Here is an 11,894-nt window from a genome sequence, read left to right on the forward strand (position 1 = left end):
CTCATCCAGTACCGTGTGCAGCTCTCCAGTCGTGCAGCTCCACTCTGCAGCCACCAGATGGAACCATGAACCGTAGAAGCTGAGCCAGTAAACCAACTGTTGCACGAATTCACGCAGTCAGCTGGAGATCCAAGGAGGACTCAGCATCTTCAAATGTATTTTGTCCTTGAAGCATTTTGTTAGAATTAAATAAACGTGATTCACAATCCATTATTTCATGTTTTAGTGAGGCTGTACAAAAACTGATGGTGAATTTAAATGTAGAATAACTTTATATTAATGAAGGCACCTGTGATGTGAATAATGACCGAGACGTAAAGAGGAATGCTTGTTCCTGAGTTTCAGGACAGTAACCGGAGTACCGAGAGCTGGATTGTGCCTTCTTTAAGTAACAACCACCAGAGAGGTGAGAAAGACTGAGCTCCAACTGTATACGTCCAGCTCGTAGAACGCATTAGCAAATGTAGGCTAAATAAATAAGTGATCGAGCAGTAACCGTATATTCTGCGAGGGATCAACGTGGCGCATGACATCATGCACCGGTTGTGGGTAAAGTCGCACCGCCGCTCTGCTCCGGTGTCCCCGGTCTCTTTTTCACACAGTCCTGGATGAGATGATTGAGTTTCTCTCTTTTCCTTGTCAGTCCGGTCCAGCTTCACCAGAACCTCACGGCACACTATCGGGCATCACTTGTTGAGGGGCCCCGTTAACAAGTTGGCATTTGGATTAGGTTCAGGAGAGGCCGACAGTAACAAACCACCGGAGATAACGAGCTTTTATTTAATCATGAAAGACGCAGGATGCTGCCAGAGACCAGGACAAACAGCTGCTGTGCGTAATCCGTGCGTAAACGCCATGATCCAAGCCTGTTGTCCTTATTATTACCACAGTTCCTTCAGCATAAACCTGATTATATCAGCACTAAGAAACAGCACCGAATAAAAACACATATTTAGGAGGTGAATATGCTGCGCGCATGGATTTACAAACCGTGCCAACGACGAATTTGCAAGTCAGTCAGTCTTCTGATCCCCTCACCTACATATCTTTAACCTCACCTTCATCTGATCTTTGATCATATTTTACCTGACTACAGAGTCCATATGACGGGATCTTTGTCCTCAGACCATTAAATACCGTTTAAGACGATCTTTACGCACAAGTCATGGCGCGGCACCGGGGCAACATTACCTGCTGCTGTGCGCCAGCTGACTAGCAGAGCTCTGCCAAGATTCGCTCGTGCATCACGCACGCACATTAAGTAGTTGACTTTTAATATGAGAAAGGTGGCCCGGGGCTATTGTGCCCCCTTTGGCGATAATTAAGAATATCCCCGAGTGTCAGGTTCCACCTATTTGGATACTGGCAGGACGTAGGTGTGGTTCCATGGTGTAATGGTTCCATGGTGTAATGGGTAATGGTTAGCACCCTGGACTCTAAATCCAGCGATCCGAGTTCAAATCTCTGCGGGACTTCACCCGTTTAATAGGGGCGTTTTAATGTTGTCTGAACTACTTCCTCCAGGCTGAGCATCTTGTGTATCCTCCACCTGCATTGCTGCTGTGTACCACATGCCTTCAGCTAACCTCACACCGAGGAGAGAAATAACCTTCTTTTCCTGCGTCCTGCTGCAGTGGCCATTCTCCCAGGGATGTGCTTAATGACCCCTGAATCTGTTTGTGTGTCAGAGGCGCTGGAGGCCACAGACGCCCTCAGAAAAGACAAACTGAACTGGTCGCTCTGCAACTGGAGAGAGACAAAGACCCAGAAAGGAGGAAGAAGCAAAGTCAGCAGATGGAATAAATGATCGAACTGCAGCTCTGTGTGACTGTCATGACTTCTGACTCCACAGCTCTGTTTTAATGATGCATGTGAACACCTGGGACACTGCGCGTTATGCCTCATCATCAGCATCAGCAGAGGGTGACCTCGGGTCTCTTCATCAGCACAGTTGACAAAGCATTTAGCGCGGCTGCCCCCCGTCAGTGTCAGACGGTGAGAAGGTTACAAACACCGGCGTCCCTGACATTCACCGATGAGCACGTGTTTGGGGTCACAGTGCCTTTAGTTGGAGATCACCGGACTGAGTGTCTGAGGACCTGGTGGTTCTACAGAGCTGCTTCATGGCTGACCTCTGAATCAGCCGGTAATCTTGAGCCAACGCTGTTCTGTTGCAGCCAAGGAGAGATGTCATCCCTGCGCAGGACTGTTCAGTTGACATTACATTTCCAATATTTCACCTCAGATGTAAGGATAAGGGCGTATTTTCAGGGCTGTGGCTCAGATGTGCTCGTCTGGGGACTGCTGCCTGTAAACGGATATCTGCATGGGAGGCTGGGGAGGGGGGCAGAAACAGCAAGAGAGGGAGAAAAGGATGAGAGAGAGAGACTGCAGTTACATTACAGCCTCCCTGCATTTACTGTACTGTATAATTGTAGAGGTGAGAGGAGGGGTGTTGGGATGACAGGAGGGAGTGGAGGATGGGAAGAAGAATGCGCTTTTTAACTTAATTTGCTATTTACAAGGGCGTTACAGATGTCCACGGTCCGTCTCTCTGCCCCTGGGCGTTATAAATAGTAAAGGTTAATTAGTTAGCTGAGAAATTGGATCAGGGGCGGGCAGTTAGAATTTGATCCATAGACAGGTAACTCAAGCATTCCCTATTGTCACAGCAATCAGACCTATATAAATCCGGCTTGACGGACAGCAGTCACCACATAGCCTTACCTCTCCGCTGGATCACCGACCTGGGCGAGAACCCCTGAACACGGTAAGTTGCTGGCTGGATGCTGGAAGGCTTTTTAAACGGGAAGAGACTTACTTCTTTTTTACTTGTTTTAATCGACTCTGTAGACGGATTTAGCCTTAGTTTCTGTGCTTTTAGCGCGCGTAAGAGCACCTCAGGGGCGGAATGGTTACACTAAAGGACGAATGTTTTCGTGCGTAAAAGTGAGAATTTCTGGCGCAAAGGGGGACCAAAGCCAAAGCAAGAAGGGAAAAGTTTAATTTATGATTTTCAATCTGCAGGAGACGGTTTGTAGAAATGCCGGGGCTATTTATTTATTTAAATACCTGTATGATGCTCTGTTGTCTCCTGGTTCGCTCCTGCGCTGACTTTATCGTCACTTGGACATAGTTTGCGCTCCATCAGTGACAACTTAGAAGGTTTGTGCTGCACCTGGCTTAATGTTTTAATAATTCACCATGGCTGTTCCTCCTACAGGAATAAAATGTCGCTCTCATCTATCCTTTCTGCTGATGCCATCGACAGTGCTATCAAGGACTGCCAAGGTATCGTTTTCCACCAATATATATCAAATATATGTACAGTGTGTGTGTGTGTGTGGAGCCCAGCCAGCCGAAGGACAAAGGAGATGTTGCTGTAAGATAAGCAACTGGAAGGCTGCAAAACTAGAAAACAGACATAATGCACATGGAGCTGTTGTACAAGGTTAAAGTTAAATGACTTTATGAGCATCAGCTGGACCAGATTTGATCTTAGTTTTAACACTGCAGGTGAAAGATCAAGTAAACTGATCTCTGAACTGAAATGTTTTTAAAAATAGCATTTAATTCTTTATACACGTGAACTCCTGAGCAAGAAGACTGTGTGTCGTAAATCATAGTTAATAACACCTTGTCACTTACATGTTGTGACTATAATTTAAACACTTTGAGGATTTGCAGATATGACAGCGCTGCTGCTGTAATTCTAGTCGAGTCGTAAACTTCAGACATGACTCATGAAAATATCGATGTTTACAAACTCACTGTGACTTCTCCTTCCAGCTCAAGACTCCTTCTGCCCAAAGAAGTTTTTCCAAATGTGTGGCCTCTCCAAGAAGAGCCCTCAGGATGTGAAGAAGGTCTTTGGGATCCTGGACAACGATGGCAGTGGTTTCATTGAGGAGGAAGAGCTGAAGTGAGTGAACAGCCGGTCCACAGACGACTTTCTGTGTGCTGTGTCCGGGATGTAAAGGGTCAGCAGCCCCAACAGACCAGAATCAAAGGTGTTCCTGGAAACAGAAGCTGATTTCAGTCACAGTTTTCATAATGTAGAGGATGTAGAGAGGAGACGTCATCCAGCACCAGTTTGTGCAGCTTTTCAGGCCCAACATAGAAGGTCGGACTCATGTTGTTCTCCAAACGTCATGTGAAACTGACTTCAGTAACAACAACACAATCATCACTTCCGTATTTTATCAGCTGTCAGAAAATAGCAAAAACAAGCCTGAAAACCCCTTCAGGCCCTGTGTACAGGAGCTGTCTACTTCCTGGAAGTCCTCCGGCTGTAGAGCAACACACAGCGCAGCACTAATGCCTGAACCGATGCAGGAACCTTTTGCTTGACAGATCTGCTGAACCGAAGAGAAAAATCAACACTTGTCATAATTTGCACATGACTTCTGTCGGTAATTCTTTGACATGTGCATGTGTAGTCTTCGCCATTCATCCAGGTGTAACTGAAGAACACCTCTAACTTGTGTCTCTACAGGTTTTTCCTCCAGAGGTTTTCTCCTGGAGCTCGTGTTCTGACAGACAAGGAGACCAAGGCCTTCCTGTGTGCCGCCGATGACGACAGCGATGGTCGGATTGGAGCAGATGGTGAGGAGATTTTGATTTCATGTGTAGTTTCAGAACTTGGATGAGCAGAAGTGGCCAGGAGAAGAAGGCGTAGAGGCCATCTGTGGCTCTAGATTTATATAAAAGTGCATCTTCCTCACACTGTCTCGTCTGTCCACAGAGTTCCAGGCCATGGTCATGTCCTAAACAGCTGGACTCCATCTCTGCACCTGGACCTGGTCCCCCTGCCACCCTTATCTGACCGCTTCAAGGGCTCCTAGTTTATCATTTAGTCATTTTCCAACTGGTTAGATAAAACCTTTTGATTATTTTGCAAGACTCACTCCGGCTCACACACGTCTACATCCTCGTCATCTTTTTATTTTATTTTCATATGTTTTAGACAGACCATTAACGCTGTACCGCCCAAATAAATGTACACTTTACCAAATTACTGAGAAAATAAAACAATAAAACCCAAGTTCTGTGGCTGTTCTCATCATTTGTTAAGGTTCACACGTTGAGATGTTTCTGTATGTTCTCGGCTCAGATGTGGTCTGTGTGAAAGTCGAGGCTTCAACATAAAGGAAACCTGAGACACACCTCATGGGATCTGTATGAAACACACACACACAACCTCCTTTACAGCTCTGAAGTGTCCTTAAATCTTCACTTACCCTGATCTAGCACAGCGGTAAATGAGCCTGAGTGTCAGGTGTACGAGAGCGAGCGCTGCCGCGTTTGTGACCGAGTGTTCAGAAAGCAGAGGTCACCTTGATGACCACCTGAGTGTCACCGTGGTCGGATCGAGTGACACCTGACCTCAGCTCTGTAAACAAACCCAGCTGAGCCTCGGCGCTGCTCAGGCGAGGCAAACAAAACACACACTCACACAAAACCCCGTGCATTTGCAAAAAATCAAATATGAGATCAGACGGCCAGCCATGCAAACAGCGAGTGTGTGTTTGTGTTTCGCACACAGGAAACCAGAGCGCCAAGTCTCTCTGATGGCTCAGAGGAGAATCAGTTAGTGCACTCAGCCCAGTTCTCAGACAGAAGCTGGACCATCTCACAGCGCTGCAGCCCCCCGGAGACTTTAAATAGTACAGATTCTTCATTCTGTGCACTTACAGGATTCACAGGATTAAAATTAACAACTACCTCACCGCTCACACACCCACCAGCAGCGCCAAAACACAGAGTAGAGTTTTTTTCAGAGCTTCCACTCCGGTGCCATTCCAATTATCCGTATATTACAGGGAGAACCCGACTATTACAGCAGACACCTGCTACTCAAAGTGCATGAGCAGACCTGGTATTAGCATGAAGTCATGGTCACAAACCGAGGATGTGTGGTCATCCCTTCTGTTTGCTGTGAGTTCCGCTGGGCGCTTCGAGGCCTGTGTGTTTCCTTTGACTGAGAAATTCACTGTCAAATAAACAAACAACATTAGAATTTTTATACAGAGTGAAAAAAACTTTAACGATAAAAATGTCGTCATGAAGTGAAAACGATTTTCTGCTCACAGTGCAATAATGTGACTAAACAGTAGATTGAACCTTTGAGACCCGACATGAGTGTAGAACCCAAAAAAGGCAGACGGGCTGACAACAGAGAGCAGATCTAAAGGTCTAAATGTACACTTTGGCATGAAATCAGTGTGTTTAGTCTGCAGTGATAGCGGTGAGCTGGACGGTTTGAGGATGAGGTTGAGCTGTCCAGATTCTGATGCTCTCAAAGGACTTTAAGTATTCAGAAGCAAATGAGCGTTGGCATAAAAGGCTGCAGTGGTCTCTTGGCATGTTCTCAGCACAACACAACATTACTGAGGTGCACACCGTTTGAACTTGACTGCCTTCCTTAATAAAAAGTCCTAAACTAAAGCAAAACAAGCATCCAAACCGTGATGTTTCTCTGCTTAAAATGTGCCTTACATGTCCGGTGATCCTGTTCATCCTGCTGCAGTAGTGAATATATCTGATGGCAATAATACTGCTCATGTAGTATATTATCCTGTAACATACTGTAGATTTCACTCTGTGAATAATGCACTTTACTGCTGTTCTGATGAGATGATGAGCTGCGTTTGCTGTCTTTGTACTCTGTGTAACACCAACAAGGTTGAATCTAAACTTTATGATTGTGCACTTTAATCAAATTTACAGTAGAGAAGACCGATCTGGGGGAAGATCTGTAACTGCGATTGTTATTCTGACAGATATTTAGAGTTTATTTGCAACATAATTTGCTAAAGTCTAACTTTAGTTGAGCATCCACAGTGTGATAGACCTAAAACATGTAGAGCAGCACCACTACTGTTCACCGTCACACACGGAAGACGGCATGAATCTGTAAAAGCACTGACACAACGCTTTAAACCCAGGTCAGGTGCACTGCATAATGTATATTCTGAGCTGCAGCCTTTGCGATTTGCTAAGTGCACTGCTTCAAATTGCGATTTCAATTTGAAATTGATTACCTGTCCAGCCCCTAATTCACAGACAACAAGCTGCACCAAGCTGCTGGACTGGCACAGCGAGGCCTGGAGCTAATTAGACCATCATGTATCCATATCTGATGCTATCGCCGCCGGGCCTCATCTCTGAAGACGTGAGCGCGGGGCGACCACGGGGCTGACAGCTCGGGGAAGCCAGTCGGTAACACAAGCCGGGGGACTCACAATGGAGCCATGACCCCCGCGGGTCAGGAGCCGCAAGTGGTAAACAGGAAGGAAACGTGAGCCAACAGGTCGACGCTGACGGCTGGATGTGCTGGTGTGGGACAGCAGAACAAGATAATGTGACAAGCAGATTACCTGGACTCAAGGGCAGAGAGAAGGGAGAGAGAAGGCAGAGAGAAGGGAGAGAGAAGGGAGAGAGAAGGGAGAGAGAAGGGAGAGAGAAGGGAGAGAGAAGGGAGAGAGAAGGGAGAGGCTGTAGACCTGCTGGACGACGTGAGAGAAACGACAAGCAGCAGCAGCTTCTGGAGGTGAACATGGAGGAGGTGTGAAGTCAGAAAACAGCTTTTTAGATCTAATGTACACATTTTCAGCTGAGCTCCTCTGTACTGTTAATTCTGATTAAACCAGGAAGCAGCTTTAAGTGGCAGCGTAAAACAAAATGGTGCATTGGAAACATCAGTCTAGAGATGATAAAAAGAACGAACACATTTTGGAGATTCGTCATCCAGTTCCGTGTTCAGGGGTTGAAACATCCTGAGTGAGGTCACGGGGCTGAATCCAGCGGTATTTAAAGAATCTGTGCAATAAAATATGGAAGAATCACTTTATTGCCCATCAGGGGGAAACTCTGCTGGAATGAAGTGGCCACCACCATAGAAACATAGAAAACATCACGGAAATATAACAGAAAAATAAACTATGACTAAAAATTGTATTGAATTCTAAACTGCCCTGTGCTCATGTATCCGTCCAGCTCAACAGCATTCGTGTATATTTGCTGTTTATTTGTGTTTCTGCTGGTGTTCCACCTCCTCTCTGGATCAATAAAGCGCCGTCTTATCTTGAAACAGTAGCAGCCACTGATGTGTCGCATTAGGCGCCCAACAAGCTCGACAAAAGACTAAATAAAGCCGGTCAGCAGCCTTCAGTTATCTCTTTAAGCATTTTGCTCTGCCACGTCAGGATTAGGCCTGTGGGATGCTCGGGGCCGGGCTGCTTGTCTGTACGGCTCCTCAATAATTGATGTCCTCGCTTCATTGTCACCAAAAACTCATATCAAGGAAGGAGTGTCAGGCTCACCTTACTGATTAGGTCTGTGTGAAACTTTAATGTGCAAACCATCTTCAGCTGATAACAAACTGATGATCAGAGCACGGATCGAACCGTCCGGGCTGCGCCGGGACCAGCACCGCCAATGACCGGACCCATTCCCGGGGTTCTGGAGGCTGCAGGTCCCAGGGATGCTGCTACCTGATAGTCTGAACAGGGAGGAACGTCGTGAAAGATTTAACTGCCGTGTTAGGATGCCTGAATGGGCTTTGTGAGCTCTGTGCAGGAACTCTATCCATAATGCAGAGGATGACAGCGCTGCCTCTGTTCCCCAGCAAGCATCAGTCCTGAGCCTCTGCTTATGATGTCTGTGTGCAGCTTCTCTTCATTAATGAATGATGGGCCGCGCACATATCAATGGCCGCACCTCACTCACACGGAAGGCGATTTCTCCAAATCTATTTCCACCTGGGCTCCAGCCTATTGTTGACATCGCTGCTAATTGATAGGTTTTTACATATAATTGGAGCGTCTATTAACTAGACTAATGCAGGCTTGCAGCTTGCAGCGGAGGCCGCGCCCTGCCTAAAGCCGGAGCAGCTGCTGCCTGCTGACGCATCCTCAGACTGAGTAATGGCTGTCATGAGGAGGGAGACAGGTACTTTGCAGACTTTTCCAAATGAGAAGGCACAATCAGATAAGATGGCAAGTGTCATCTAGGACAAACTTACTGTGAATAATGGAGGCAAGACGTCTGGCTGCAGAGGCCGCAGCTCCAGCATGTTGGTGTCTGGGAGCAGTTTGGCTGGAAAACATCTGACAACACTCAGAAAACACTTACACATGCTGCAAACTCAGGCCACAAACACTAACAGCACCGCTACAGTCACCACTCATAGTTCTGTTTGACAATCTGAACCAGTAGTTTTTGTTTATTTCTGTGTTGTCCTGATATAATGTCTGCACTGTCCCCACCGTGGGACTAATAAAGGTTCACTGTGCTGTATGGAACTATATTGTATTTTATCGTGTTTGTGTTGTTTTTAAAAGTCTTAATCTCCTAAAAGCTGCACCAGCACAACCATCCCGACTGTTCTCATTCTGTGATGTTTACAAAGAATTGTTCTTTTAATGCTGTTTGATTGTTGCACAGACTTGACAGCAGTCACTTTTTAATCAGATATATTTAATAATTATATTATAATATATTAGAATTATTTTTAACTATTATAATAATTATTTATTTATATTTGTCATATATCCTCAGTGTTCTTATCTCAACAGTGCAGTATATTTATTCTACCGTGTGGCTGTTACCGTGCTCATTCCTGACTGTATATACTTCCTACTGGCTCCTTCTGTAAATATATTTATATGTTCTTATTTGTGGTATTTTATACTTGTGTGCTGCACCACTGGAGTTGTCTTTTAATGTCGTTGTACTTTGTGTCTGTTCTGTTCTTTTCCCTGCAGACTGTAGAAGCACATAAACACTCCTGCACATCCAGAACCACTATTCACTCCTAAACTCTGACGTCTTGGCTGTGCATCTGAACATGTGCACTCTGTGTTTTATAAACGGTGAACCACTTCAGGCCATCTCTCAGCCCGGTACGACTGACCCGGAGCACCGGAGCAGTCCATGTCCTCGCTGCTCTCCTCCCATGCAGCCTGGCTGCCTGCCGTGTGCTACATGACTTAAAGTACTCCTAAGAACTGTCAGGTTTCAGCTCCGCCTGTAGTCTCAGTTTCTAGCTCAGGTCCGAGCGGCCACCAGATCCGACCATTACCTCAGCAGAACCGTCAGGTCGGCCTCAGCATCCCATCCTCCTCCTCCTCCGTCACCTCCTTCCTCCCTCTCTGTGCCAGACTTCAGCGAACAGTGAATAATTCAGGGAGAACAAGCGGTTGCAACTCACTTGTGCAGTTTTTCATTAACCCTCTGCGGCGGCGGCGGCGGCAGGAGAGGAAAGGATGTGGCTCGAGTGTGAAACAGGACGAAGCTGATCCCGGTGACGGAGAGGTGACAGAGGCCTGTCAGAGCTGGATGTGCAGCTCGGTTTGATCCAGCTCACCTGTGATCACCTGTGACTGAAGAACGAGATAATGGAGATTGACTGGTGTTAGAGGTTGAACTGAAGAAATGAAGCTGTCAGAGTTCAAGTGTCTGGTTTTGTTCAGCTTCTGATCCACAGAGCATCACAGAGATGTTGATGTCAGAGGAGACATAAACTTAAAAACTCCCCAAACTGCCACAGCAGACTGTAAATACACTAAGATCAGCTAAATATCATTCACCTGTCTTCCTGTCGTACTAACGATAACTGTCAAAGTTACACAACAACCAGATACTGAAGGGATGCTGTGTTCATGGTTATCACAACATCCATCGATGCTGAAAAAACACAGCAAAATATAACAACTGATTCTATACTCCAGATGATGACGGAGTGCCGCTAATGCTTGACGAACTGCAAACATGTTGATTTTATTGGACCCTTCTATTAAAGTTTATTGATCCTTTCGTCCACCATGTTGGACAGAAAACCGCTGCAGCACTGCTCTCTGCAGGCTGAAATCTGATAATATGCTGCCCTGAGAGGAGATATAAACCCAAAAAACAGCTTGTTAGCTTGTGTATCAAAGAATCAGCCCTGGCTAGCGGCACTGACGGCGATGTGTGAAGTATTTACATCGTTCATTTAAGTAACAGCAAAGTGAAAATACTCATTTTCAAGTCCTGCATGAAAAACCCTGCTCAAGTAAAAGTATGTAAGTAAAATAAGGAAAATGTAGCTGAAGCATTAAATTATTGGTCTGGTCCCTCGGATGGATGGATGGATTGAATACGACCTCGTTAGATGATCAATAGTGAAGCATCAGTGTGCAGCGGCTGCAGGTGGAGACAGTCTGAACTACTCCGAGTACAGCTTTAGAAACACATGCAGCAGATAAATCTGATCAAAGACAAAAAAATAATAGTAATAATTCTGATACACAGAACTGAAGTTTGCAGAGTTTTTCTAGAATCTTTGAAGAGTTTGTTTTCAATAACAGATAACTCCATGTCTGTAGATTTTAAGAAAATGTACTTTTTGTTTGCTTGAAATAAAATCAGTCAGACTGAAGTAAATGACAAAAACAGAGATAACTGGTGTTTGATTGATGTTGTTTCAGGTAGATGATGGAAAAGTGGGTTTTCTGAAGGTTGGTGAAGATGGAGTGATCTGTTTCTTTGAATGAACTCTTCATATATGATATTGCATTCAGAATATTTCCATTTGAAAAGAAATCGACATTGTTCCTGTCCAGGTGTACTAAAGGCCTTGACAGGAGTTCTGGTTTCCTCTGGTTCTGTTTGGTGTAATGGTGATAAAAGTGTAACGAACTCTTCTGTTTCTGACCCAACAGTCCGAACCTGAACTCCTGCTCAGGACATGACAGAATGAGACATTATGCTGTGGCGCCCTCTAGTGTTGTGTGCTGGACACACAAAGAGACGCGTGGTGGCAAGAACGCTAACAGTAAAATATTAAAATAATAATAATAATAATAATAGAAATAAAATTGATCTGTAGCATTGGAAACACGACATTATCA

The 11,894-nt window shown here is 45.4% G+C and overlaps 1 protein-coding gene across 2 annotated transcripts; it reads left to right on the top strand.

Annotated features, from left to right (window-relative positions):
- Nucleotides 1-2,540: 2,540 nt before the first annotated feature.
- Nucleotides 2,541-4,909, top strand: pvalb8 (parvalbumin 8). Of its 2 annotated transcripts, XM_008288036.1 has the most exons (5): nt 2,541-2,770; nt 3,224-3,291; nt 3,790-3,922; nt 4,496-4,605; nt 4,745-4,909. In XM_008288036.1, the coding sequence occupies exons 2-5, from the start codon at nt 3,231-3,233 to the stop codon at nt 4,768-4,770; spliced, it is 330 nt and encodes a 109-aa protein (XP_008286258.1). In that variant the 5' UTR covers nt 2,541-2,770; nt 3,224-3,230; the 3' UTR covers nt 4,771-4,909. The 2 variants fall into 2 exon arrangements, with proteins under 2 accessions (XP_008286258.1, XP_008286257.1); XM_008288035.1 differs by lacking the exon at nt 4,745-4,909 and having other exon boundaries at nt 4,496-4,649.
- Nucleotides 4,910-11,894: the final 6,985 nt, after the last annotated feature.

The sequence above is a fragment of the Stegastes partitus genome, unplaced genomic scaffold (genome assembly GCF_000690725.1).
Source record: "Stegastes partitus isolate 25-593 unplaced genomic scaffold, Stegastes_partitus-1.0.2 Scaffold539, whole genome shotgun sequence".
Classification (NCBI taxonomy): domain Eukaryota; kingdom Metazoa; phylum Chordata; class Actinopteri; family Pomacentridae; genus Stegastes; species Stegastes partitus.